The sequence below is a fragment of the Budorcas taxicolor genome, chromosome 11 (genome assembly GCF_023091745.1).
Source record: "Budorcas taxicolor isolate Tak-1 chromosome 11, Takin1.1, whole genome shotgun sequence".
NCBI classification, from domain to species: Eukaryota; Metazoa; Chordata; class Mammalia; order Artiodactyla; family Bovidae; genus Budorcas; species Budorcas taxicolor.
In genome coordinates this window covers 165,373,939-165,399,038 of record NC_068920.1, presented here as the reverse complement: position 1 = coordinate 165,399,038, position 25,100 = coordinate 165,373,939, and the positions used below count along the sequence as shown (strand labels likewise).

Below are 25,100 nucleotides of genomic sequence, written 5' to 3'. Positions count from 1 at the left end.
GTGCTGCAGGCAGGGCGACTCAGCAGTCAGTCCTCCTCACAATGGTTGCCAGGCAACAGGGCTCCTCTCTGGAAGGTGGCAGGCGCAGGCGCGGGGCTGGAGGCAGCCCCGCAGAACCGAGGCGTGATGACGGCCACTCAGAAGCACAACCTCTTCTCGCCAGAACCTCACTACATCCCTGGGTAAGCACCACGGCCCTGGGGCGGGCCTGGGGTCCCCGGGGTCGGCGGAGCATGGCTGGGGCGTCAGGGGACCCCAGAGCTGTGTCTCCAGGAAGCTGAGGCCAGAGCGGGGCTGGGCTGGTGGGGGGGGTTGGTCCTTGGGCAGGAGCTGGGAACCGGGGTGCCTGGGGAGTGGGGTGAGGCTGCAGGCCAGTCAGGAAAGCCAGGGCAGGTTTGCGGGGGCCTGGCCAGCCCGCCCTACCGGTGCAGCCTTGCCAGGTGGGCGCACGTCTGCGGAGAGCAGAGGCTGGGGACGGCGTGACAGCTGGGTGCACTGGCCTCTCCCTCCAGAGTGTGTCCCGCTTTAAAGAGCTGAGCTGGGACAGCCCTGGCCATCCAGGGGTTAGACTCTGCTTCCACCACAGGGAGCAAGGATTCGACCCCTGTCCTGGAAACGAGGACCTTGCATGCCCTGTGCCCCCAAAACATGAAAAAATAAAAAGATAAAGAGGAGATGAGCACCTGGGGTGAACTGACAGGCATGGCCTTCAGGCCGCCTTGCTAGTGTCCCCACATCAAAAACAGAAATGGGGAGTTCTCTGGGGGTCCAGCGGTTAAGACACTGAGCTTCCACTGCAGGGGGCACAGGTTCGATCCCTGGTGGGGGAACTAGGATCCTGCCTGCCACAAAGCGTGACCAAAGATAAACAGAAATGGGCCTCCTTGCTGACGCACAGTGTGCACACTGACAGACACTCGGACCACACGCCAAAAAAGGCTAGTAAGAACAGAGTCAACTCCGGGGACACTGAAGAGGCCCTGACCTTCAGGCTCAGCCTCGCTCAGCTCGCTGACTGACCTGCATCCACTTGAGCCAGGTGTCTTGATAGATTTTATTTTCTATATGTATGTTGGCATCTGCTACCTGTGGCTGCGCTGGGTCTCTGGGCACGGGCTCTCCCTGGCCGTGGCGAGCGGAGGCCCCGCTCTGCGGCAGTGCCCGGCTGGCTGCTCAGCGCAGTGCTGTCTGGCGGAGCACGGGCTCCAGGCGCACAGCCTTCAAGGAGCTGCAGCAGGCAGGCTCCGTGCCTGTGGGTTGCTCCGTGGCTCATGGAATCTTCCCAGACCAGGGGTTGAGCCCAAGCCCCTGCACTGTGCCCCCAGGCAAGTTTTAAAAAGACACACCCCTTGCTGGCACACAGGCCACTCCTCGGGGCTTAGCCGTGGCGCCCACACCACTTCCCCACAGGCCTGAACCTCCCCCACCAGCAGCGTCCTCCCACACCTTCCCGGGATCCTGCCGGCTCCCGTGTGCCTCAGCCCAAGGCCCAGCCCGTCTCCTCCCTGCGACGTTTTGGCGGGCAGAGCTCCCTATTCTCTCTTTCCGCCCCTTGTTGGAAAATGGCTGGCGGATGGCCCGCAGACGGTGGGGAGGACGACGCAGCTCCCCTCCCGCGGGCCAGGCCTATTCGCGGTGCTTGGCCTGAGCGGCCCACTCAAGCCCCAGGAGCCCCAGGTGGTGGGGCTGCCGTGACCCCGCTCTGCAGGCAGGTGGAGGCTCTCGTCTGAGGCCAGCAGGCCAGATCCACACATGCTGGTGGGGCCCGGCCTCGCCCTCTCGCCTCTGCAGCTATGCCGGCTTCTACCCGCAGCTGCGCTACCGGGTGGGGGACACCTATGGGCGCACCACGGCGCAGCTGCTCACAGACCCCAGCGTGCAGAAGAGCCCCTGCTCCGTGCTGGCCCCCATCGCCAAGCCCAGGTTCATCGAGGACTTCAGCGAGCCCAAGCCACCGTCTGTGCCCTGCCGTGACCTGACCGAGCCCTACGTACCCCACTACACTGGTGAGCCGCCCACGCCCCCAGCCCCGGCCCCGCCATGCCCCAGGATGCCCTCCTGCCTGCTGTGGCTCAAGGCTGCCCTGTCCCACACAGGTCTGAAGCCCTACAAGAACTTTGAGATGCTGGGCCAGTTCCCACCCCAGGAGGCGGATGCCCAGGGGTCCCTGGGGGGTGAGAATGTATCCAGGCAAGTCCCACTGCCTGCAGGCTTCATGCCCTATTCTCCCTACGCCCCCTGCCCCCCGGGCAGGAAGGGGGACTCCAGGGACCTTGGACACCCGGGGCTGCGGCTGGCATTAGGGGAAGAGGTCTGGAAGAGCACCGCCCCTGCCTGCAAGGCCCCCGGGCAGTACCAGGTAACTGAGGGACACCCCGGGAACATGGGCACCAGGCCCCACCCCAGCCAGACCTGGGCAGGGGCTGGGCGGTGACCTGCGCCTCCCCATTTCAGCTGTACCACTGCAGGAGGGATGAGTCACCACCCCTCGCCCACTGGCAGGAGACACTCGACGTGGGCAGGTTCCACAGGCTGCCCCAGCTAGACCACCCCCAGCTGATCCAGCGCAAGGCCATCTCAGGTGCGTGCCCTCCCCACCAAGGCCCCAAGGGCCTGGGGGAGAGCAAGTGAGGCTGCCCCTGGGCCTTTCCCAAGGGTGGGCGCCCTGAGGGCCCACTCCTCTTTAGAAAGAGGGAGGAGCCTACACAGACTGCCTTGAGACCCCCGGGGCAAGTGGGGACCTGCAGGGGACCCTGATCTCCTCCTTCCCCAGGTTACGCAGGCTTTGTCCCTCGGTTTGCCTGGGTGATGGGGATGAATTATCGCGATGGGGTCACACAGGCTATGGATGAGTTCGACAAGAACCAGGTGTGTGGACACCACCCCTGGGTGAGCAAGGCCGTGTCCACCCTCTGGCTTCCCTGGAGGAAGCTCTGCCCAGAGAAGCTATCCCCTCCGCTCCGCCCCCCTCCCAAGCCATTTCCTTCTGACTAGGTCTTGGCTCCCAGGTCTGGAGTGTTGTGGGAAGGGAAGACCCGAGCCACTCACTTCCCAGAATGCCAGCCACACGCCCCCGGGACATTCTGCTCTGTGGTTTCCAGCTGGGGAGGCAGGACATGGCAGCGCTGACCTGCCTGTCTCCCCAGTTTCTGCTCAGAAATCCCATCTGTGCCCTGGGCGAGAGGCTGCCCAGCACACACTGGCCCAGCAACGCCGTCTACAGAAGCCAGGGCCTGATCCCTTTCTACATGGGCTTCATACCATGTGAGTGCCGGGGGCGCCTCCTGGGAGACGTCGTGGTGACAGGCCACTGTGGGGCGGGGCCAGGGGCTGGGCCCTCTTAGCCAGGCCTAACCTCAGGCACGGTTCCCCTGGGACAGGATAAGCCAAAATTCCCTCAGTGCCTCCCCTTCCCCAGTGCAGAAGGGGCTCACTGACAACCCTGACTAAAAGCCAAAAGGCCAAGTGCCTGCAGACCACACGCTGGCCTCCTGGGGGTTTCCTGTGCACAGGCTGGGCCCACCTCTGGGAGGCAGCCCCCGGCCCCCGCAGCAGCCCTGCGTGTTCCCCATGCGTGCAATGAGCCCAGGGGCTCAGCAGCAGCATCCCCCTCACAGCCATGCAGGACAACTACGCACTGACCTTCGGCAACAGCACCCGCAGGGCCTATCGGAAGGAACTGGAGAGGCGCGGCCCAACACTATGAAAACGCTTTAATGGCGGTGGCTGTACAGCACGCGATGCCGAGACAGGAAAGAACACACACACAGTGAGACAGACTATCAGAGCGGGCTGTGAGTGAATAAAGAGTTCCCACGGCCTCAGCCTTCTGGCTCCGGCCGCTCTAGGCCACCTCCTCCTCCGCCTCCTCCTCGAACTCGCCCTCCTCCTCAGCCGTGGCGTCCTGGTACTGCTGGTACTCAGACACCAGGTCGTTCATGTTGCTCTCGGCCTCGGTGAACTCCATCTCGTCCATGCCCTCGCCCGTGTACCAGTGCAGGAAGGCCTTGCGCCGGAACATGGCCGTGAACTGCTCCGAGATGCGCTTGAACAGCTCCTGGATGGCCGTGCTGTTGCCGATGAAGGTGGCTGACATCTTCAGGCCGCGGGGCGGGATGTCGCACACGGCCGTCTTCACGTTGTTGGGGATCCACTCCACGAAGTAGCTGCTGTTCTTGTTCTGCACGTTGAGCATCTGCTCGTCCACCTCCTTCATGGACATGCGGCCCCGGAAGACAGCGGCCACGGTCAGGTATCGGCCGTGGCGCGGGTCGCAGGCAGCCATCATGTTCTTGGCGTCGAACATTTGCTGGGTGAGCTCAGGCACTGTCAGTGCCCGGTACTGCTGGCTGCCCCGGCTTGTTAGCGGGGCAAAGCCGGGCATGAAGAAGTGCAGGCGCGGGAAGGGGACCATGTTGACAGCCAGCTTCCGCAGGTCGGCATTGAGCTGGCCTGGGAAGCGCAGGCAGGTGGTGACCCCGCTCATGGTGGCCGACACCAGGTGGTTCAGGTCCCCGTAGGTGGGGGTGGTCAGCTTCAGGGTGCGGAAACAGATGTCGTACAGCGCCTCGTTGTCGATGCAGTAGGTCTCATCTGTGTTCTCTACGAGCTGGTGGACTGAGAGGGTGGCGTTGTAGGGCTCCACGACGGTGTCCGACACTTTGGGCGAGGGCACCACGCTGAAGGTGTTCATGATCCTGTCTGGATACTCCTCCCGAATCTTGCTGATGAGGAGGGTGCCCATCCCAGACCCAGTCCCCCCACCCAAGGAGTGGGTCAGCTGGAAGCCCTGCAGGCAGTCACAGCTCTCCGCCTCCTTCCTCACAACATCCAGCACCGAATCGACGAGCTCCGCCCCTTCCGTGTAGTGTCCCTTGGCCCAGTTGTTCCCGGCACCGCTCTGACCTGCAAGAGAGGGCAGCCGGTTGCTACTCAGCCAGGCGTGTGCTCACCACTGATCACTCGTGCCAAAAAGGCCAAACAACACACCGTGTGGATGACACACAAAACCCACCCCACAGGTGTAGCAGACAGGCCCCCAGACGGATACGGTAGCGACGTAGCCGAAAAAACACCAAGGTGTCACGCTAACATGGTTAAACAACAAACCAGCCCCTCCCACGGGCAGCCTCTGCCAACTCCCAAGAGCAGACGAGCTGCCACTGCCTCCAGCTCAGCCTTCCCGGCAGGGAGATTACATCTGCCTGCTCCTTCCCGGCAGGCAGACAGCTGGGCCTTCTCGGCAAAGCCGCTTTAGGTGAGGGGATTGAATAACTCTCGAGAGGAGGAGGGCGTCCTGGAACCCCGCTTCTACTGAGGATACAGAGTGGATCAGAACTTCGGCTCTGCGAGTCCTGAAGATGGCGACACTGGGCACCCCCTGACCTTTGCGCCGTCCTGTCTATCAGCCGCCACCCACCCCGATCCGCGGCTCACCGAAGACAAAGTTGTCCGGCCTGAAGATCTGCCCGAAAGGCCCCGAGCGCACAGAGTCCATGGTGCCCGGCTCCAGGTCCACGAGCACAGCGCGGGGCACATACTTGCCACCTGGGGGGCGGGAGGGCGTCAGCGAGGGGAGGGCCGCGGGGCGGCATGGGGGTGGGGAAGGGGCGCGGGGTCTCACCGGTGGCCTCGTTGTAGTACACGTTGATTCGCTCCAGCTGCAGGTCGCTATCCCCGTGGTAGGTGCCGGTAGGATCGATGCCATGCTCGTCGCTGATCACCTCCCAAAACTACGGGAGACGCGGGCGGGCCGGTCCAGGGCTGAGTCACGCCGGAGGTGCCCGGAGCCGACCCCGCCCCGGACGGCGCGGCGCGGCCCGGCCTTCCCTTCCCCCGCCGCCCGGCCGTCCCCACCGACCCCAGCCGCTGCCCGCCGCCCTGACCCCGGGTGCGGCGCCGCGAGGGGCCGCAATGCGGGGGCGCCGCCCGCCGGATGCCGCCATCTTTCCCGCCGCCAGCCCGCCCCGCCCGGAGGACCCGCGCCGGCCCAGACGTCCCCGCTCACCTTGGCGCCGATCTGGTTGCCGCACTGGCCGGCCTGCAGGTGCACGATCTCCCTCATGGCGGCGGCGGCGGCTGCAGCGGGGGCGGCTGCGGAGGAAAGAGCCGAGCGAAAGCCTAAATGCGGGCGCGCAGAGTGCTACAACCGACGCTGCGCCGGCGCTTATATACCCGCCGCGCCCGCCCCCGCCAGCCTCTTATTGGGCGTCCAGAGCGAGGCTGGCAAGCGGCCTCGTTTGATTGGCTGTAATCCCGTCAATCGGGCTGCCCAGGGCCCGCCTTCGCGACGCCGCTCGCCCTTTATTGGTCCGTCGCGGCTTCTTCACTCCCTATCCAAGTCCCCCCCTCGCTCTGCGGTCTTCTGACCATTGGCTGTTTCAAATGATTGATTTGTGCTCCCATTGGCTGGCTCCGCAGAGCACGCCGACAGCCTTCCGCTATTGGCTGGCGGGGCCGGCGTCCTGGTAACCGCCGCAGTGCCGCGGGGACCGGCGCGGGCGGGGCGCGGGCGCGGGCGGGGCGCTGCGGGGGCCGGCCGAGCCGCGGGCAGGCGGGCGGGGCGCGCCCCGTGGCCCTCGCGCGGGCACAGGCCTCGCTGTGCGCCTTTTAGAGGGCGGCCAGGCTCATCTTGCGGAGTCTTGGAGCGGAGGAGGGGCTCGGCGCCGTTCACACGGACTCCTTCGGGGATCGGGGGCCGAGGGGCGGCGGCGCCTGGTCCGCCCCCTGAGCTTTGGAGGCCGCCTGCCCCCTTCCTCGGTCCTCAGGCCCGCACGGGTCGTGGGCAGGTGGGCGAGCGCGTGGGGCCGCGGCGCCCGGCTGGAGAGAGGTGGGCGCGGGGCGGGCGGGGCAGGACGGGGCCCTGCCCGGCAGCGGCTTGCAGCTTGTTGTGGAGACCGCGCTGGCCTGGCGCCTGTTGCCTTGGTGCCTTGGCCCCAGGAGCTCACAGACCCGCGTGGAGACACGAGGGCCGCGCCCAGGTCTCTGGGCAACCACAGATAGGTACACCTGGCTGAACAAATGCTTGTACTTTTCCTTGAATTTTGTTTGGAGGGGAAAAAAAAAACAACTTATGAAAAAAAAAACAGTTAACTTGCATGTAGTCACACTTGTAATCAATCATTTTAAAAACAGTACGCTTGCATTATATTTTCGTGATGTTCGCCATGGACAGTCTCTCTCGCTGTGGCCACGGGTCCTCTCTCGATTCTGGTTTTCTCAGTGAGGTTCTTACCCTCCTTTGCTCTCCAGCCCATGGATATTGTGGGCAACCCCTGGTCATTTCTACCTAGAGAGATTGTGCTTGCTCTTCACCGTGTACTTCATGACACCGCCGTTTCCTGGCGTGCTGCAGCATTTAGGGCACTTCACGGTATACTTAATCTGGGGGTGAAGCGGTTGGGAGATAGCACACTGGCATAGGGATGAGTCTTTCCATACCCTGAGAGTGGTCTGCAGCTGCAGTCCTGAACCTGACCTGAAGCGTGAGTCAGCATGTCAAAGTAATAGTTCCTGAAGGGCCTAGGGGGCCAGCCCCTTCCCCTGCACCAGTCCAGGAAGGTGGGCCCGGCTGGTGCTGGCCACAGGCAGTGGCTTGTCGTGTGTGCAGGGTCCCTGCCTGGCATCTAGCTCTGCAAAGTAGCTTAGCTGCCCAAGCAGGCCTGCGAGGCCCTGCACTGCAGCAGGGAGGCTGCACCGAGTCGTCACGGATCAGCGAGAAAAGGAAAAGCTCAGACTTTGCTCCAAGGGAGCCAGTGAGCTGGGGCACTTTGAAATGTTTGTCAGAGCCTGCCCTCCTCGCCCCCCACCCTGGGCTGAGACCCCCACTGGCAGAAGTCTCTGCTTCCTGTGACCAGTGCCCGCAAGGCCGGGAGTTCAGCGTGGCACCCCTGCTTTACAGGTAACAAAACAGTTGTGTCACCCCCCAGGTGTGAGCCCCAGGGCCCCTCGCGGCACCAGGTTGCCCACCTCACTCTCCCAAAGTGAACACTGGCCGGAAACAAGGCGGCAGGCCTGCCCGTGGGCCTCGGCCAAGGACCACAGTTGGCACTGCTGCACAGGGCAGGGGGGGGGAGGCCCTGCAGGTCCCCACCCTTGACCAAGGGTGTTCCTGCCGCAGGGTGGAGGTGGGCTCCAGTGAGCCACGGGGTCCAGGCTGGGGGGAGGTCTGGGCCCAGTGGGGCTCTGTGGCCCAGCGGGACGCAAGGCAGAGTGGGCGGGGGCTGTGGGAGTGCCGGGCACCTGGCCCTCCCGCCCGAGCCTGCAGCTGTTGAAGGCGTCCTCAGCGACAGCTCTGTTTACCGGTGGCCATGGTCCCAGCGGGAGGCTGCATTACCGCCTGGTTCATGGCCTCAAAGGACCCAGCAGTCAGCCTTTGTGGGCGGCCTCACCCGCCCCCGGAAGGAGAGGTGCACGCACTGGGTACTTGCTTCCCTTCTCACTGCCTTCCCACCACTGGGAGGGCGAGCCCCCTCCCCCACTGTGTCCCTGGGGAAACAGCCAGGCCCAGCCCCTCCTCAGGGACTTCCATGGGAGTCAGGCTGATGTCAGAAGGGCAGGTGTGTCCTGAGGTCACAAAAGTGGGAGGAAGCCAAAAACAGGTACATGGACCTGCCCCAGGGGTCTTGTTCCCACGAGGCCCCTTGTGGGTCTCAGAGCAGGCGGCTCGCTCCTCCAGAGGCCAGGGTGAGCCCCAGGCTCAGGAGACCTAGAGGCCTGTTGGGAGGACAGGAGACATGGAGCTGAGAGGGGCTGGGGGACACGGGAAGGGGGGTCTGTGAGAACCCGAGTGAGAGGATGCCACTGTGGACAGGAATTGGTTCTGGGGTCCCGGTCTCATCTTCCTGAACATTCACACCTGTCCCCCTATCGGGTTTGGCTAGGCACACCTGGGGGGCTGGGAAGGAAGGTGGCCCCCATCTTCGGGGCAGCATCCCTGGATCAGAAGGTGATCACTGGTCGCAGCTGCAAACCGAGAAACAGGCAACCCACCCCCACCCCCCCACACTCCCACCCCCGCCCCCACGCGGGTCCCACCTCCCCCCCACATGGGCACACCAAGGCGCCCGAGTTCTGGGGGAGAGACTGGATCTGCCAACGCTCTCCTCTCAGGGCTGTGGCGGCACAGGGTCCGGCTGCTGTTGGGGGCAGCCCTGAGCCGGAGCGGGGTCAGGTTACCAGCGCCGGGCTCCAGACAAAAGCCTTCCTATGTGGAAACCCGCGGCGCGGGCAGGGGGGGGGCTGGGGGAGGGGGAGGGGAGTCAGCCCCGGGTGGGCACCTGGCCCAGAGACGTTTTACCTAGGTGCTGCCTCCAGGGGCGACCTGCGCCGGGCGTAGCGGGCAGGACCCACTTCCTGGGGTGGGGGCACTGAGCACCTGCTCTGCCCAGGACGGCGGGGTGGCGCCCCTGGCCGCCCCGGTGCAGGCCGGCGGACATGGGTAACCGCGCACTGGCCCGCCGGCTCTGCGCCCCCGACCCGCCGCCCCGCGCCGCCCCCGCATCCCCGTGCCCCGCAGCGGTGGGCGCCGCGCCGCGGGAGGAGGGCGGGGACGCGGGGGAGCGGGGCGCCTCGGGGCCACCCGGTCCTCACCCGTGCCCCCCCACTCCGCGACGCACCTGCGGAATTCGGGGCCCCGCAGCGGCCACGTGACGCCCTCCAGGCCGACCGCCGACAGGGGCTGCAGGGCGCCGGAGCTGCCCGCGCGTCCGCCCTCCCTCCCTGCACCACAGGGAAGGCCCCGGGCGCGTCCAGCCTCCCTGGACTCCGAGCTTCTTGCTGCGGGGTCTCCCCGCTCCGGATCGGCCGCACTCAGGGCCTTCTGCCGCCGGCGGCCGTGGAGAGAGTCACAGCTCGGGCTTCGGCTGTTTGGCCGCACCTCCGGGGACTTCCAGCTCCTACTCGGGCTCGGCGCTGGCCCCCGAGTGTCCGCTGGGGGGCGGCAAAGGCACTGCCCCACCCCCAGCTCCCTACCGGGCGGGGTGGGGGGGGGGTGGGGAAAGTTTGGGGTCGAAGGTGGGGTGGAGGGAAGTTGGGTGTCGAGGGGGGCCCTCCCCATGCAGCCCCGGATTGGGGAGAGAAGACGGCCCACACTTGGGTACAGGCTTTTTTTATTTGCAAAGAAGGCAACCCAGGTGACTCAGAAGTCCGCAGCTACTGGGATCCCCCTGGGCCGCCAGAGGCCAGCGGGGCGAGCGGGTGAGGCACGTCCACCCTTCACAACTGCTGGGAGGCCAGAACCTGGGGGTTCTCGTAACAGTGGGCCTCCTTGGCCACAGCCTGAGGGGGGCTGCAGGCCTTGCAGGGGCAGCAGCGTCTCACCAGGAGGTCCCAGGGCTCCAGAGAGCGGAGCCAGAGGGGCAGCCAGGCCCAGGAGCGCAGGCGGCGGGGCAGCCAGGCGGGCCGGTGCCGCTGCAGGACGGTGACCAGGGCGGAGAGGAGCAGCAGCACTACCAGGGGTGCCCCGACCGCAGCCAGCACTGCGCCCCCCGCCAGGGAGAGCCCAAAGGCGGCCAGTGGCAGCACCAGGAAGCACAGCAGCAGGTAGGCGATGGCCACCCAGCGGTAGCTGGCGGTCAGGTTCCCAAAGTGCTTGGCCAGCGGGATGGGCAGCCGGAGGATGGGCACCATGTACCACAGCAGGATGCCCGCCAGGTTGAAGAAGAAGTGGATGAGAGCGACCTGGAGGGAGGGAGGATGGGCGGGTGGGGCTCAGGAGCCTGGGCTCCGTGGGAGCCATGCTCCTCCCCGTCCTGGCAGAAAGGGGAGGCGTCCAGGTCTGTCTGAGATGGCCACTGTGGTGGGCATGCTCTCCCCACACCCCACTGTGCCTTGCAGGTTGGGAGCCCAGTGCGGCGTTGCCATGTGGTAACTGTGTCTCTGATAGCCCTGTGGATTCCACCTTCCCCTGAGCCGGCTTCACTTGCCCATGCTTCATCCACGGCGACCCTACTCATGCTCATTCCTCAGTGGGCTTAGCCACTCAGCCCCAGGTTCTGGCCTGGCTCCTGCGAGGAGGAGTTGCAGGGCTACACATGGAGGGAACACCACTCTCTCCAGGGGTTGCTGGAGAAGTTGAGGAGTCGCTGTGGTGGGTGCATTCCGGAGGGCTTCCTGGAGGAGGGGGATCAGGGCCCTGCACTGGGAGGTTCTAAATGGACAGAGATGGAGCCAAGGCAAGAGAGCAGGTGGGAGTTGGGGAGCGCTGGGGTTCATCTCTTCTTGTGGGCAGCAGCCCAGTGAGATCCAGGCCTTCCAGAGCCGCACCTATGAGGGCGCTGGGATGGAGGCAGTGGGGCCCAAGGGGCAACCTGTAGAGAACCAGGGGGACTGGATGGGACTGGGCGTGGGGCTCAGAGCTGGGGGGCTGGCGGGAGGCGTCCTGGAGGCAGAATTGGGACTGGGTAGGAGTGCACGGAGGGAGATTGGGGAGTTGTCCAAGTGGGGACCTGTGCCGTTTAGGCTGCTGGGGGGTGGAGGGCATCCCAGAGGTGGTGAGATGGAGGGGCTTGAGGCCACAGTGGCCCCTCAGGAGAGCCGCCAGCTGGAACCGGGAAGAAGGCCTGGGGCTACAGGGTCCTGGAAATGACGAGGTTGCAGGGGAAGAGGGGAAGGCCTGGGACCCCGAGGAGTCCCACAGGGCCCTTGGGGTCCCAGGAGGCGAGGCTGTGGGCTTGAGTGGGCAGCCAGAGGTGGAGTCCAGGAGAGCCGAGGCCTGAGGCCCCAGGACACACGTCCCACCACCAGCCTACAGGACTGGACAGGAGGGGGTCTGACCCAGAGCGGAAGCCCCACCCCACACTGGGAGTGGAGGGGCCTGCAGGCCGGGGAGGGTGCCGGAGGGCGGTACCTGGACAGCGCTGAGCAGCATGTCCGAGGGGCTGGCCAGAGCTGCCAGCAGGGCCGTGGTGGTGGTGCCAGTGTTGGAACCCAGGAAGAGAGGGTACGCTCGCTCCAGGCTGATCACCCCGACCCCTGGGGGAGCCGGGGGTCATCACGGGCCCTGAGCCCACCCCCCACCCACCCGGGAAGAGAGGGGACGCTCGCTCCAGGCTGATCACCCCGACCCCTGGGGGAGCCGGGGGTCATCACGGGCCCTGAGCCCACCCCCCACCCACCCGGGAAGAGAGGGGATGCTCGCTCCAGGCTGGTCACCCCGACATCTGGGGGAGCCGGGGGTCATCACAGGCTCTGAGCCCACCCCCCAGGTGCTGCCGGCTCTGCTCACCGATGAGCGGCACGATGGCTGCAGTGAAGACGCTGCTGCTCTGGAGCACGAAGGTCAGGCCGGCGCCCACGAGCATGGCCAGGTAGCCACTGAGCCAGCCAAATGGGCGGGGGAAGTCTGCGAAGCGAGACCCATTGACCCCGAGCCCCGCTTCCCCGCCCCCACCTCCGCGGCGGCCCCGCTTCCCGCCGCACCAGCGTTGATGACCGTCCTCACGGCCTGGGCGACGCGGCCCCGCAGAGTGGAGTTGAGCAGCTTGACAATGAGGACGAGGCAGGAGCAGAGCACGAGCAGGGAGGCGGCCAGCAGGATGAGGCCCACGGCCAGGTCCGCGAGCGCCGTGCCGGCGAACAGGTGGCGGCCTGGGGCAGGGCGGGGGCAGGTGAGCCGCGGCCAGCGCGGGGCGGCGGGGGCGCGCGGGGCGGCGGGGGCGCGCGGGGCGGCGGGGGCGCGCGGGGCGGGCGGGGGCGCGCGGGGCGGCGGGGGCGGCGGGGGGCGCGGGGGCGCGCGGGGCGGGCGGGGGGGCGCGGGGGCGCGCGGGGCGGGCGGGGGGCGCGGGGGCGCGGGGGCGCGCGGGGCGGCGGGGGGCGCGCGGGGCGGCGGGGGCAAGCGCGGCGGGCGGGGGGCGCGGGGGCGCGCGGGGCGGCGGGGGGCGCGCGGGGCGGCGGGGGCAAGCGCGGCGGGCGGGGGGCGCGGGGGCGCGCGGGGGCGCGCGGGGGCGCGCGGGGCGGGCGGGGGGCGCGGGGGCGCGCGGGGCGCGCGGGGGGCGCGGGGGCGCGCGGGGCGGCGGGGGGCGCGCGGGGCGGCGGGGGCGGCGGGGGGCGCGGGGGCGGCGGGAGCGCGCGGGGCGGCGGGGGCGCGCGGGGCGGCGGGGGCGCGCGGGGCGGCGGGGGCGCGCGGGACCGGGCCTCACAGGGCACGGGCCCTTCAGACGCAGAGCCGTTCTTCCCAGGGCAGGGGCCCCCCGCCGCCGCTCCGCAGTGGCTGCTGTTCCCCGCGGCCTGGGAAGACAAGGTGGTGGGGCTCAGGACGGGCTCAGAGCAGGCGGGGCCGGGTAATTCAGTGGGTCTGGGGTGAGGGATCAGCGGCGCCTCACCGTCTGCTCCCTGGTGCCGCACCATCGCTTAATAAGGCTCCGGTTGGTGGCGTTGCCCGTAGCACTGCCCATAAGGACATCAGCGTCCAGCTGGGAACAGAGGATCCGGGACTGGCGTCAGTTCCTCAGGACTGGCCTGGGGCTCGGAGGACTGCAGCCAGGTCCACCGTGCTTGCCCCACCCGACCCTGGGCCCAGACTGGTCTCCCCAGCAAAGCCCTTCCAGCAAGGCCCTGGCCTGTGGGTCCTGCCAGAAAGGAGCGAGCCGCCTCACCTGCACGATGAGGTGTGTGAGCGGCCGGGTCAGCACCTTGAGGATGTCGGGCGCGTGCCGCCCGGGCTGCAGGTTGGCGGCACCCAGGATCAGCGCGCTGAGCCTCTCCAGGGGGGCTGCAGCACTCTCCAGCGGCAGCAGAACCAGCGCCGTGAGCCAGTTGAAGATGCCATGCACAGCCGAGCCGCCGAAGGCTCTGGGGTCACACAGAGGCAGCTGGGTGCCGGCCTTGGCCACCACCCGGATTGCCACCCCGGGCCCTGCCTGCCCCTTACCCCGCTCACCTCCGAAACTCGTCCCGGTCCCCCGACTGTGCCATCGAGACCAGGGTGCTGGTGATGGATGTGCCCACATTGACACCCATGATGATGGGCACAGAGGCCCGGACGGTCAGCACTGTGGGGGCGCTGTGTCAGCTAGCCGCCGCCACCCCCCCACCATCCCAGGAGGGGAAGGGCACTCACGCTTGGAGGCCACCATGCTGACCACGATGGAAGAGGATGTGCTGGAGCTCTGCACCAAGACAGTGACCAGCACACCAATGACCAGTCCTGCTACAGGGTTGGACAGCACCACATTATCCTTGAAGATGTCTCCGGTTACTTTGCCTGCGCCCGGGAGACAGGTGTCCTGAGGCTGGGGAGGCCGGGCTGGGCAGCAGCCCGCAGCCACCTGGCGGGTCACTCACTGCCTAGCAGCTGGAAGGCGGAGCTGAGGACGTCCAGGGAGCAGATGAAGAGGTAGAGGCCACCCAGCAGCCCGCAGGCCTTGAGGAAGCCGGTGAGCACCCGCAGCGCCCTGCCGGCCGCACTGAGCTCTGAGGACACAGGGCAGGGCGGTCCTTGGCGGGTCCCGCCCTCCCGTGCACCCCTCCCGTGCACCCCTCCCAGGCCCCTTCCTTTTCTCCCTATTCCCGGGGCAGGGCCCCAATCCCCCTTGTCTGTCCCTTGGCAGAATGCTTAGGCCGACAGCCCTCTGGGGTCTCCTGGGAGCCTGACTGCCCACAGGATGGAGGAGGAGGGCCAGCGCGGCGGGCAGCCGTCCTGCTGAAGGGCCGGGTGCCCTGGTTGGGGTCTGCGGTGCGCTTCCGTGGGGGCCTGTTGGAGCAAAGCCCCTCCTCGCTCTCTCCTTAAGAACCCTCTCCAGACTCACACCCGGCAAGGTGGAGCCGTGCTGGACCGACTACCCGCCACCTCCAAACCTACCTCTCCAGGCCTGTCCGGGGTCCTTCAGCTGAGGGAGGGCCCAGGGGTCCATGTCTCTGTCTTCCAGGATGGAGGCAGAACCAGAGATCCCTGCAGGGGTCGGGGTCAGCTAGGGCCAGGGACCTTCTGGACACCTTCAGCCCCGCAGCACAGGGGCTTGGGGTGAGGGATGGCAGCGGGAAGGAAGGGTCTGGCCGTGGGCTCTCCTGGGGACCGGCTGGTGCCCCTCTCCCAGCTTCCCCAGTGTGATGAGTCAGGGGCCAGGTGGGTGGGCAGGGACGCCGGTGGAGGTTGGGACCCTGGGTCTCTGGTACCTGCGCTTCCCAGCCTCTGGTCCACCAGGCCAACTGTGTCCAGAGGAGCGGGAGGGGCCGGGCCACCGGTGAGGGGATGCGGCATGGATTTCAAGCAGGAACAGACCCAGGCCCAAACCCAGATCTGCCGGGGAGAAGGGCAGTTCAACGCTGCCCCCTGCCCGCCAGCTCTTGGGGTGTCCTGGCCTGAGACCTTCCCACCGTCCCCCCTTCCCACCTGCTGTTGGCCTCAGCGGTCCCCCCTTCCTCCTTCTGCAGGGGGATGGCTACAGTGACCCCAGGTGGCTGTTAGGTGAGCTCAGTCCGGTTTGGGGGGACAGAGTGGAGGAAGCCCTGGCTTGCTGCTGATTCTGGCTGGAGGAAGGGCTGGTGGGTGACCCAGGGTGCTATGGCGTAGCCTGAAGTGGCCAGGACTCCGGTGCGTCTCCTATTGGGTGTCACAGAGACCACTGCAGACGGTCACAGCTTAGACTTTGGCATTTGGTACCAAACAGCAACGTCTCCACTTGATAAGGGCCCATTCCCAGTGATGGGGAGCAGGACAAGAGGCTTGACGCCCCACCCCACCTCAAGGCTCCCTCCTCAGCCTGCTGGGCCTGGACCCCCAGGGTCTGGGTCCTGGGGAGCCTGCGGCAACCCCTCCCTCTGGCTGCCCCCAAACTGGTCTCTCAACCTCAGCTGCTGGAGAGTGAGGTGGGCGCTAAGCCCTGGGCCCTGACCCCAGTGTCCTGGGCCCCCGCCTAGTTCTAGAAGCTCCTACCTGTGTGGGCAGTGAGGGGCACCTTCGGGGAGGAGACACGGGCCGAGAGCAGCTGCAGGTCAAAGATCGGCTGGGCGCGCACATGACCTGCCGTGTACTGAGCCCATTAATGTTTACCCAGCAGCCAAGGGCCCCCCAGGGGTACCATCGCAGCCCTGGGTGCCGGCCTCTTCCAGGCCCCACCGTCACCCAGGGGTGAGCAGGGCTGGGCAGCCGGCCCCCAGAGCTGGGCTCCCGCACGTGGACGCCTGAGGGACATGGCAGGATGCTGCATGCTGGCCGCCTGTGGCAGGCAGGATGCTGGCACTCTGGCCTGCCGTCCTGGGGACCCCCCGGGAAGGCTGCTTTCATCTCTGCAGGCCTTCTTGTGCCTGTCCTGCCGCGGTCACGTGGCCAGAAGGAAGCTCTTTGCACCAGGTGGGCGGGGAGGGCAGCAACCCCTGAGGTCACCCAGTTCAGGGCTGGCCTGGCAGAGCTCCCACCCAGCGGCGCAGCCCCAGAGGGGGCCAGCAACGGTCACAGTCACAGGCGTCCCTGCCTTCTCCCACTCCAGGCCACACTGCTGCTCAGCCCAGCACCCGAGCCCACCCGGTTCTCTCCCCAGCTGGTCCGGCCCCCTCATTCACAGGTGCCTCTTTCTGGAGTCGGGCCCCTTCTCACTCCGGGTATGTGGGGAGGGTGAGCAGCCCCACGGGGGGGGGCCAGCCCCGCCCCAGCCGGCTGCTGCCTCGAGCCCCTGCCTGCTGTCCACCAACCGCCGGGGCTGGGGGACTTTGTCCCCAGGAAGGAGGAACTTTCCGACTGTCCTCTCAGCACATTCTCTGGCCTGTCCCTCCCGTCCTGCCCCCCACGGCTGGGGCAGGCCCCTCGGCCCTTCCAGGGGTCCTGAGCGACAGCCCCTTCCCGCGGGGGGCAGGTAGGCGTGCGGCAGTCAGACCGGTGGGGTCTGTCTCTGGTCCCTCTGAGGGTCTGTGTGGCCGCCCCCGGGAGGCAGAGGATGCCACAGGCCCGGGGATGGGCCGGCTGTCGTGAGCGCCCCTCAGCAGTCACCCCCTGGCCTGGAGTTCCTTGCACACCTACAGCAGCAGCAGCCACCATGCTTGTCCTCCCCAAACAGCACCTGACACACCGGGAGCTGGGGGCAGTGAGCGGGTGGGCTTCACAGAGGGTGAAGGCAGAGACCCTCCAGCTGGGCTCAGGGCTCTATAAGGAGGGGCCCTCCCCCAGCAGGCCAGGAGTGGCCTCTGCTGGGCCTGCCCCCCAGCCTGCAGCCCTGGCCCGGACACTGGCCCCCAGACGGTTGCAGGAGCTGCCTCTGAGCTGCATCCAGACCTGCGCTGGGCTCGCGGGACTCTGACAGCAGCGCCCCCGCAGGGCACAGAGACCCCCGTGGGGCCTGGGGCCTGGCCTGGATTCCAGCTCCTGCAGAGGTGCACAGCGCTGTGGGCACAGCTCACCACCTTAGACGGTGGCCCCGGGGCAAGAACACGGGGCTGTTTCGGGAAGCCTGTGCCTCGTGCTGCAGGCCAAGGCTCCCTTCCGAGGGGCGGCACCAAGCAACGCTCAGAGCTGGGGGCTGCCTGGGGGATCCCAGCAGAGGCTGCGGCAGGCCAGGCAGCAGCCTCCGGGCTGGGGGAAGCGGGGCAGGGGGCCCGACGCGGGGAGGAGCCTGGCCGGTTGCTGAGTAACAGTGGGGCTGCCCTTGCGGGGCCCGGGAGGATGCGGCTCCAGGCGAGACGGCCCCCGCCGGGCCCTGATGGCCAGGAAGGCGGCCAGGTCGAGGTCCAGCATGGCCACCCCTCCACGGGGCACGGGCGTGCTCTGGCGGCACTGCGGGCAGGGGACCCAGCGCTGCTCGGGGGCCGGTGCAGCCAGCCGCCGCACGCACGCCTGGCAGACAGTGTGGCCGCAATAGAGGCGGCGGGGCAGGTGCCCGGCGAGGTCATAGGCCGAGTAGCAGACGACGCAGTCACCGTGCTGGGGCCCAGTGGCCGAGGCCTCTTCAGAGGCTGAGTGCCCCTCTGGCAGCAGCATCCTGGGGAGGGATACGGAGCACCTCTGCAGGCCTGAAAGGTGGGCAGTGGCCCGTGGGGCTGGCCGACACCAGGACCTGGGCACAGCCTCAGTCCTCGTGACTGCCGGTCGGGCAGCGCCCTGGCCTGCGGCCCGGTCTCGGTGGCCCTCGGGCACCCTCCCAGGCTCGTACCCACCCCCCAGCCACTTGCTCGAGCCCCAGGTCTGTCTTACCTGCATCTGCTCTGCCAGGTGGCTGTGTCCAGAACGAGGGTGGCCAGGGGCGGGCTGGGGGGACCCGGGGCGCCTGGGGCTCCCTTCCTGGGGCTCACGTTACTGGCTGAACATGGACCAGTCAGCGGGGAGGCAGGTGGTGGCTGTGGGCTGCGTGGGCTCCCCTTTCAGCCTCAAAGCGCTTGCAACTGGATCCACCAACACCACCAACTGGGCTGGAGACGCCCCTGCTCCACCCCCCGACGCTGCGCAGCGCAGCCCAGCTTCCTGCCTCGCGACCCGGCCCTGTGCCCACTCACACTTGACCGCCACTCACCACAGGAAAGCTTTCTGGCTCCCACCTGGGTGCTGCGGGCTCTTCAGCACTCGGTTCCTCCAGGAAACCTGCCAGGACCCCCACAAGCTCAGAGCCCCGAGGGGCCCCCCACTCCGTGGCTCAGCCACTGCGTGTATGTCCGTGCTGAACTGTCACAGTGTCTTTTTGTCCCCTCGGCATTTCCATCACAAGCTAGCCCCACGAGGAGGCCCGCAAGCACAGGAGTGGAGAGACCACCCAGAAACCCCCAGGCGCAGGGTGCTGTGGAAAGCCCCTGGCGCCCCTTCAGAGGCCACCTCCCCCTGGCATACACCTGGCCAAGGCCCCAGGGCCAGCCTGGTGGCATAGCAGGATGGGGTGTGTCAGGGAGGGCTGGGAGGGGGTCAGACCCCAGAACCTCCCCCGCTGGAGGAGGCCAAGGGCCAGAGGGCCCCTCCTCACTCCCACCACCCTGGCAGTCCTCGGCCTCCTGGGCTGGTTGGACGGGTTTCTGTGGCCGCCCCGGGTGGGGTCATCTTCCTGTGGGGGCCAGCCAGGGGCAGGGGCCGGGAACCTGGCATGTCTGAGTCCCCATGTAGTCAGGCCAATGACATGTCTGCCCACACCCAGAGACCGGTCCTGCCACGCGGCCAGTCACCAGGGGTCAGGGGAGGGCTGTCACCGGGACCCGTCCATCCTGCGAGGCCAGCTCGCCTCCTCCAGCTGTCTGCCCCATCCCGGAAACATCAAGGCACCTGGTGCTGGCCTGGACGCTACCCCGGCACACGCGCTTTCCTGCCTCACCCCAGGCCCGAGGGGCTTAGCACCCCCGGCCTCCCACCCAGGCATGCCGTGCTGCCCAGACAGCTGGGGGACGGGTCTGGCCCAGCACTGTCTGCCCACCGCTACAGAGCCTGGGCCCCAGAGGCAGGACAGTGGTGAACAGCGCATGGCAGATGCCAGGGACCAGGGTGATCTGTGGGAAACCAGAAAGACACACAGGCAGGGCAGTGACTCACGGGTGGGCCGGGCCAGGTGCTGGGCCCCGGGCTCCCACCCCCGGAAACCTGCCCGCGCTGGTCCCACCCGCCACCGTGCTGCCAACTGGGCCCTCCTCCGGGAGGCTTGTCTCGGGCTCAGCACCCTGTTCCACGCACAGCATCCTCCTGCTGTCTAACTTGCCCCCAACTGGCCTTCCTGTCCAGCCCACGGGCCAAGCTGAGGCCGCAGGTCAGGTTGTCCTGGGGCTGCCCCGCCCGTGACTGTCCCACAGAGGCTGGCGGTCTCTGGCGGCATTTAGCCTGGGACCCTCCCCAAGGGGACAGTGGCAAGGAAGAAGTGTCCAGGATGGAGCTCGCACAGCTTTATTGCTTGGGCCTGGGCCTCGAAGAGGCGGTCAAGGGTGCCCCCAGCACGGGCAGTGCCCAGGGCTCCATTCCAGGGGCCTGGGCCGACGTCAGCCTTCCCGGTGGGTTGGGTGCAGCTGTCCAGGGAGGGGAGCAGCCAGTGCCCGTGACGACGCCACAGTGGCGGTCCCAACTGTCCAGGCCCTGGCCATGGCCACCTGAGCGGAGGCCGGCTGGCGGCGCCAGGCCTCGGGGCCAGCGGGGGCCGGGCTAGGAGACGACGCAGCAGCAGCTGTGGCAGCGGCAGAAGCGGGGGCAGTGGCAGCAGGAGCAGCAGGGGCAGCACCAGCAGTGATGGGCAATGTCGTCGCCGCGCCCCACGGGCGGCGGGCCGGCGTAGGCCAGTCCTGCCGGGCGCTGCCCGCTGCCACAGGGCTTGCAGGGCTGCTGACAGGCTGGCTGGCCCCGGACGGAGGCAGCCTCCTTGGCGCCCTTGGGCCCTGGGGCCTCCTCCAGAGGCTCCAGGGTGCAGGAGCTCATCGGCAGAGGCTGTGACTCTGCGGAGGATGAGCCCGCCTTCAGCTGCTGCCCCAGCTCAGGCCGCAGGTGAGCCCTCGGGATGCTTATGTGGGCATACGGGTTCTTGACGAGTGTCTCATGGGGGTCCATGGCCCTGCTGGCAAAGGTGAGCAAGGAGACAAAGTCAGCTCCGGGGAGGGCAGCAGCTGCATCCCCAGGTAAGCCAGGTTGTGGAAGCGCCTGAGTGTGCAAGGCCTGTGTGTGTGTGTGTGCAAGATGGCAGAGTATAGGGGCCATGAGGGCCAGCATCTCTCAGCTGTCCCCAGGTGTCCGCCACCCTCCCTGAGTGGCAGGGCCCTGTGATGGAGCTGGAAGTGGGGCGGGGGCCGGGAGACACAGCTAGGCTGGTCTAACCGCGGGTGGGGAAGTCCCTCAGCCCAGGACCCACCTGGAGCTGCGGTGGCGGCGAGCTGTCCTCTTGCCCAGGTCCTTGCGCCTGTGAGCTGAGCCTCCAGTAGCTGACTTTTTCCTCCTGGGGAGGGGCGGGGCCTCGGGCGGGGCTCAAAGACAGGGTGCCCAAGATGCCAGGAGGCCCCAATCCTGCAGCACAGCGGCCACCCACCTTTCCTTTCCTGGATGGGCGGTGGCCAGGCCTGGGCTCCCGGGGACCCTGCCAGCCTGGCTGATTCAGCCTTGACCCATCTGGGGCATGTCCAGGCCCTCCGGGAGCCGGCAGGTCAACGGAATGCAGGACAGGAGCCTGGGTCAGGCCCGCAGATGATCTGGGGCCTGGGCGTCACCCACAGTCTCAAAACCACCGCTTTGAAGCAGAGGGAGAGGGCTGCACGGTGACCTGAGCCTCTTGCCCGCAGGCAGAGACCAGGGCATTACTGAGCACGCTGCTCTGCTCGGAGGCTTACTGTGTTTCTAACTGATGAAAGATGTTTGGTTTGCATACCTTTGCCGATAAAACTTACTTATCTCACTACTGGCAACATGAGTTTCATACACAAGTGGCGTTTCCTGCTCATTTCTGAAACTAGTTTTGCTCTGGTCGCGGGGGGGGGGCCTGTGGACAACCCCCCGTCTCTCAGGGGCCGCATCCTCGGCCCTCCCACCTCCCCCAGCTTCCTGTCCTAGGTGGCGCCTGGCGCCTGCCACGCCCTGGGGTCGCTGTGTGCGGGGTCACAGCGGACGTGCGCTCTCGGCGCAGGGCCTGGCGCTGGCGAGCTCCGCCTGGGGCGGCCGGGCCCGCACCCCTCGTCCTTCGCGCTCGGGGGCAGGGGGCGCCTCCGGGAAGGGGGGGGGGGTCCAATCAGACGCGGTCCAGAGGCCAGCGGACCCGCGCGGCCGGTGTGGGGCCAGTCAGACCGGTCTGGGCACAAACTCTACCGATGCGGCACGGGATGCGGGGGGAACGGGGCCAGAGCCGGAATCGGGGGCCGACGGCGCAGGCCCACCGCGCAGGCCCCGCGGGCGCCGCCCGCCGCCCCGCAGCGTCCGCCGCGGCGGAGGGGCGGGGGCCGGCGCGTGCGCAAACCTGGCCTGGAAGGGAGCGGGCGGCGGGTGCGGACTGTAGTCCCAGAAGCCTCCGCGCTCGAGGGTTTTCCCAAAGACCAGGCTCGGGGTCAGCGGGCCCCTTCCCGCCAGACCCGGGCTTGGGCCGCCCCGGCGCTGAGCTTCCGGGCCCGGGCAGGGCGGGGCCTCGAGATGGGGCAGGAGGGGCCTGAGTAGAGCAGCTGCCCAGGCTGGACCCTGAGCCCCGCCCCCGGCCGAGGCTGCCTCAGTGTCCCGGCCTTCGGGCCAGGGCCCCTCGCTGCCCCTCCCTTGGGCACCTGCTCACGTGCACAGCTCTCACACTCGAGTGGTGGGTGACGCTGAAGGGGAGGCACTAGCCTGAGGCCTCAGAGAGAGAAAGTTGGGCCTGTGGGCCCAGAACGCCTTTCCGGCCTCCTGCCCACGCGGGGCCCTTCATCAGGAATGCCGACCGCGCTGGGCTCTGCTGCCCTGCAGGAGCTGGGCTTAGGTCTATAGCCAGGGGCACTCTGGCCTGTAACAGAGCAGAGCAGCTGTGGCTAGAGGGGCTGGGTCTGTCCAGGGTCAGAAGCAGGGCCCAGTGCTGGTCAAAGGAACGCTGGCAAGCCACGCCGTGGCTATGGCAGGTTAAGGAAAGGCACTCTGGAGGCCCAGGCCGCTCCAGTTCCCTGCCCTCCCTCTCACCTGACAGCTCCTCACAGGCAGAGGGTGTGTCCTGGGGGGGCAGGGAAGTCTGGCGAGGAAGCAGCTGAAAGGAATGGGGCCTTGCTGGGTGGGGTCGGGTTAGCCCACAGCTGTCTGATGGCCTGGCACCTGCTGACCTGCTAGGGTGCCGGAAAGGCCTCCCCGCCCATCCGTGTAGGTGCGTGTCCTCGGTGAGCTGCCCCGTGGGGCCTGTCCTGCCATCGGTCTGACCTGCTGCGCACCCCTCACACCACCCATGTGTCCCAGCGTCCTGTCCTTGAAGCACTCTCCCAGCCAGGGTTCCTCCATCGTCCACTCCTTCGATGCACACTTGCCCACCGCTGCTCACCCTCTTCTGCCCTCAGCCGGCCTGAGCTGGGCACCTGTGAGCCGGAACAGCCCGGAGGCATTCTCTAGGGGCCGAGGGGAAGGCAGTCCTCCAGAGACTCTGCCTGACGGTGGGGCCCCGGGGCCTGCTTTCCTGGGACCACCCTAGGGCTCCCTCTCCCCTTCCTTCCTCTGGTATTGTGAGATCTCAGGGTACTCCTTCCCTTCCAGAATCGGGGCAGGGGGCTTGACCAGGACCCAGGGTCAGCAGGCGGGGCCGGAGGTGGGGAAGACGCGAGGCGGCCTGCCGTGGGGATCCCGACTCCCACGGGGCCCGCGGGGGGAGGGGGAGGACGACCCCCAGAGCGGGCGCCAGGCCCGCGGCGGATCGAGGGGCGGCAGAGAGACTGGCCCCGCCCCGCGGACCCCGCGCGGGTCCCCAGACGGGGGGTGGCGCTGCGGGCGCCGCGCGCACTGCGGTCCCCGCGCCTCCGCCGCAGAGCGCGCCACGCTCCGCACGCACCTGCCGCCGCCGCCGCCGCCGCCGCGCCGAGCCCCGCGCCCGCGCCCCACGCCCCCGGGAGCCGCCGCGGCCCGGCCATCGCCCGAGGTCGCCGCCGGAGCCTTCGTTGCCGCCGAGCCAAGGCTCGGGCGCCGCATCCAGGCCTGCCTTTGAGACAACCTCTGCGGAGGCGGCGGCGCGCGGCCCGGCCCGGGAACGCCAGGCTGGGGCAGGTGAGTGCGGGCGGGGCGGGACAGCGCGGGGTCTTCGCTCGCCTGCCTCCACTGCTGGGCAGAGGTCGGGCCTCGGGCGCGAGGGGCTACGGAAGGGGCTGGGTTCCGAGTCTGTCGAGGGTCGGGGTCAGAGGTCGGGCGCCCTGTCTTTTGTGCGCGGTGAGGGTGGGCCCAGGTGCTGACCTCACGCCGTCTCTCACCTGCAGCTCCGGCCCAGCCCCGGCCTCTCCTGTGCTTCCGCCGCCAACCCCGAGCTTGCCGCCCGGGTCCTTTGGCGGCCAGCGCTCAGGCTAGCTGCCTTCCCTGGGCGCCCTGTCCTGGAGCCATGGGGCCCACCTAGCCCCTGCCTGCCCGGATGTCCGGGCCCCGGAACGGCTGATCTCGGCTGCAGGGGGACCTCCTGCAACGCCCCCTGGCCAGCCTCAGAGGCCAGAGACCCTGGGTGAGCCCCTGGGCCCGACCCCCGGCCCAGGGCAACCGCCCACACCCCCCTGCCCCTCTCCTCCTCCCCCACCCCTTCCTCCTCCCCCGCGGACCGGACCTGAGAAGCCACAGTGGCCGCTGGGGGGGGCCCTTCCCCCCAAGCTTTTGCCCGCCTCCTCCAGGAGTCCACAGGGCAGCCAGGATGCTGTCCCCTCGCTGCCCCCCCGGCCCCACCCAACTCCCCCCGCCACCCGAGCACCCAGTCTGACTGGAGACAGCCGGATGCCGGCTGACCCGGGGCCCGAGGCGGGCGGTGGCTGGCCAGGCTTCCTCATGTCCTGCCTGAAGGGCCCGCATGTCATCCTCAAGATGGAGGCCATGAAGATGGTCCACCCTGAGAAGTTCCCTGAGCTGCAGGCGGCCGCCCCCTGCTTCCCGCCTGCGCCCCGGCCTGCCCCGGCCCTCGCGCCCAAGCGAGCCTGGCCCTCAGACACAGAGATCATCGTCAACCAGGCCTGTGGGGGGGACATGCCCGCCCTGGAAGGGGCGCCCTGCACCCCGCCCCTGCCACGGCGGCCCCCCAAGGGCAGCGCTGAGCTGGGCTTCCCCCGGGGGGCGCCGGCGGACGAGGTCATCGTGAACCAGTACGTGATGCGGCCCGGCCCTGCGGCCCCAGGGGCCCCTGCGGCAGCGGTGGCCGCGGCCCCGGGGGAGCCTCTGGAGTGCCCGACGTGCGGGCACACGTACAACGCCACGCAGCGGCGGCCCCGCGTGCTGTCCTGCCTGCACTCCGTGTGCGAGCAGTGCCTACAGATCCTCTATGAGTCCTGCCCCAAGTACAAGTTCATCTCCTGTCCCACCTGCCGCCGTGAGACTGTGCTCTTCACTGACTACGGCCTGGCCGCGCTGGCCATCAACACGTCCATCCTGAGCCGCCTGCCGCCCGAGGCGCTGACCGCCCCGTCGGGTGGCCAGTGGGGTGGTGAGCCCGAGGGCAGCTGCTACCAGACCTTCCGGCAGTACTGCGGGGCTGCGTGCACGTGCCATGCGCGGAACCCGCTGTCTGCCTGCTCCATCATGTAGCGCCCGCCCGCTCGCCACTGCCCGCCGGTCC

The 25,100-nt window shown here is 68.2% G+C and overlaps 6 protein-coding genes across 7 annotated transcripts; 2 read left to right on the top strand and 4 right to left on the bottom strand.

Moving 5' to 3' along the window:
* The first annotated feature begins 126 nt into the window (after positions 1-126).
* Positions 127-3,748, top strand: FAM166A (family with sequence similarity 166 member A). The gene is made up of 7 exons (XM_052647641.1): positions 127-182; positions 1,792-2,006; positions 2,097-2,359; positions 2,455-2,581; positions 2,774-2,868; positions 3,147-3,264; positions 3,618-3,748. The coding sequence occupies exons 1-7, from the start codon at positions 127-129 to the stop codon at positions 3,704-3,706; spliced, it is 963 nt and encodes a 320-aa protein (XP_052503601.1). The 3' UTR covers positions 3,707-3,748.
* Positions 3,699-6,137, bottom strand: TUBB4B (tubulin beta 4B class IVb). Its single transcript, XM_052647640.1, has 4 exons — positions 6,008-6,137; positions 5,624-5,732; positions 5,437-5,547; positions 3,699-4,905 (listed from the first exon to the last, which is right to left on the bottom strand). The coding sequence occupies exons 1-4, from the start codon at positions 6,062-6,064 to the stop codon at positions 3,845-3,847; spliced, it is 1,338 nt and encodes a 445-aa protein (XP_052503600.1). The 5' UTR covers positions 6,065-6,137; the 3' UTR covers positions 3,699-3,844.
* A 4,078-nt stretch (positions 6,138-10,215) lies between these two features.
* SLC34A3 (solute carrier family 34 member 3) lies at positions 10,216-15,199 on the bottom strand. Its single transcript, XM_052648970.1, has 12 exons — positions 15,115-15,199; positions 14,801-14,890; positions 14,284-14,412; positions 14,060-14,203; positions 13,880-13,991; positions 13,596-13,791; positions 13,323-13,412; positions 13,140-13,227; positions 12,421-12,588; positions 12,227-12,343; positions 11,849-11,973; positions 10,216-10,680 (listed from the first exon to the last, which is right to left on the bottom strand). The coding sequence occupies exons 1-12, from the start codon at positions 15,197-15,199 to the stop codon at positions 10,216-10,218; spliced, it is 1,809 nt and encodes a 602-aa protein (XP_052504930.1).
* Positions 15,200-17,437: 2,238 nt separating this feature from the next.
* RNF224 (ring finger protein 224) lies at positions 17,438-19,152 on the bottom strand. Its single transcript, XM_052648304.1, has 3 exons — positions 19,099-19,152; positions 18,438-18,505; positions 17,438-18,143 (listed from the first exon to the last, which is right to left on the bottom strand). The coding sequence occupies exons 1-3, from the start codon at positions 19,150-19,152 to the stop codon at positions 17,438-17,440; spliced, it is 828 nt and encodes a 275-aa protein (XP_052504264.1).
* A 619-nt stretch (positions 19,153-19,771) lies between these two features.
* Positions 19,772-21,655, bottom strand: CYSRT1 (cysteine rich tail 1). Of its 2 annotated transcripts, none has more exons than XM_052647496.1 (2): positions 20,730-21,655; positions 19,772-20,438 (listed from the first exon to the last, which is right to left on the bottom strand). In XM_052647496.1, the coding sequence occupies exon 2, from the start codon at positions 20,429-20,431 to the stop codon at positions 20,033-20,035; it is 399 nt and encodes a 132-aa protein (XP_052503456.1). In that variant the 5' UTR covers positions 20,432-20,438; positions 20,730-21,655; the 3' UTR covers positions 19,772-20,032. The 2 variants fall into 2 exon arrangements, with proteins under 2 accessions (XP_052503456.1, XP_052503457.1); XM_052647497.1 differs by having other exon boundaries at positions 19,772-20,435.
* Positions 21,656-24,268: 2,613 nt separating this feature from the next.
* RNF208 (ring finger protein 208) lies at positions 24,269-25,069 on the top strand. The gene has a single exon (XM_052647494.1). It carries the CDS (start codon positions 24,269-24,271, stop codon positions 25,067-25,069), a length of 801 nt encoding a protein of 266 aa, XP_052503454.1.
* The last annotated feature ends 31 nt before the right edge of the window (positions 25,070-25,100 follow it).

Bases quoted from the DNA above. Each gene is read 5' to 3' on its own strand.
- FAM166A (XM_052647641.1), top strand. From the start codon at position 127: ATGACGGCCACTCAGAAGCACAACCTCTTCTCGCCAGAACCTCACTAC. The intron at 2,007-2,096 runs GTGAGCCGCCCA...TGTCCCACACAG, and splicing joins CTACGTACCCCACTACACTG to GTCTGAAGCCCTACAAGAAC. The intron at 2,582-2,773 runs GTGCGTGCCCTC...CTCCTTCCCCAG, and splicing joins CCAGCGCAAGGCCATCTCAG to GTTACGCAGGCTTTGTCCCT.
- TUBB4B (XM_052647640.1), bottom strand. From the start codon at position 6,064: ATGAGGGAGATCGTGCACCTGCAGGCCGGCCAGTGCGGCAACCAGATC. The intron at 5,733-6,007 runs GTGAGCGGGGAC...CGTCTCCCGTAG, and splicing joins GCAACCAGATCGGCGCCAAG to TTTTGGGAGGTGATCAGCGA. The intron at 4,906-5,436 runs GTGAGCCGCGGA...CCTCTCTTGCAG, and splicing joins GCCGGACAACTTTGTCTTCG to GTCAGAGCGGTGCCGGGAAC.
- SLC34A3 (XM_052648970.1), bottom strand. From the start codon at position 15,199: ATGCCGCATCCCCTCACCGGTGGCCCGGCCCCTCCCGCTCCTCTGGAC. The intron at 13,792-13,879 runs GTGAGCGGGGTA...GTGTGACCCCAG, and splicing joins GACCGGGACGAGTTTCGGAG to AGCCTTCGGCGGCTCGGCTG. The intron at 10,681-11,848 runs GTACCGCCCTCC...CCCTCCCTCCAG, and splicing joins TGCTGCTCAGCGCTGTCCAG to GTCGCTCTCATCCACTTCTT.
- RNF224 (XM_052648304.1), bottom strand. From the start codon at position 19,152: ATGGGGCAGACAGCTGGAGGAGGCGAGCTGGCCTCGCAGGATGGACGG. The intron at 18,506-19,098 runs GTGACAGCCCTC...GGGTCCTGGCAG, and splicing joins CGCAGGATGGACGGGTCCCG to GTTTCCTGGAGGAACCGAGT. The intron at 18,144-18,437 runs GTGAGTGGCGGT...TTCTGGACACAG, and splicing joins AGCCAGAAAGCTTTCCTGTG to CCACCTGGCAGAGCAGATGC.
- CYSRT1 (XM_052647496.1), bottom strand. From the start codon at position 20,431: ATGGACCCCCATGAGACACTCGTCAAGAACCCGTATGCCCACATAAGC.
- RNF208 (XM_052647494.1), top strand. From the start codon at position 24,269: ATGCCGGCTGACCCGGGGCCCGAGGCGGGCGGTGGCTGGCCAGGCTTC.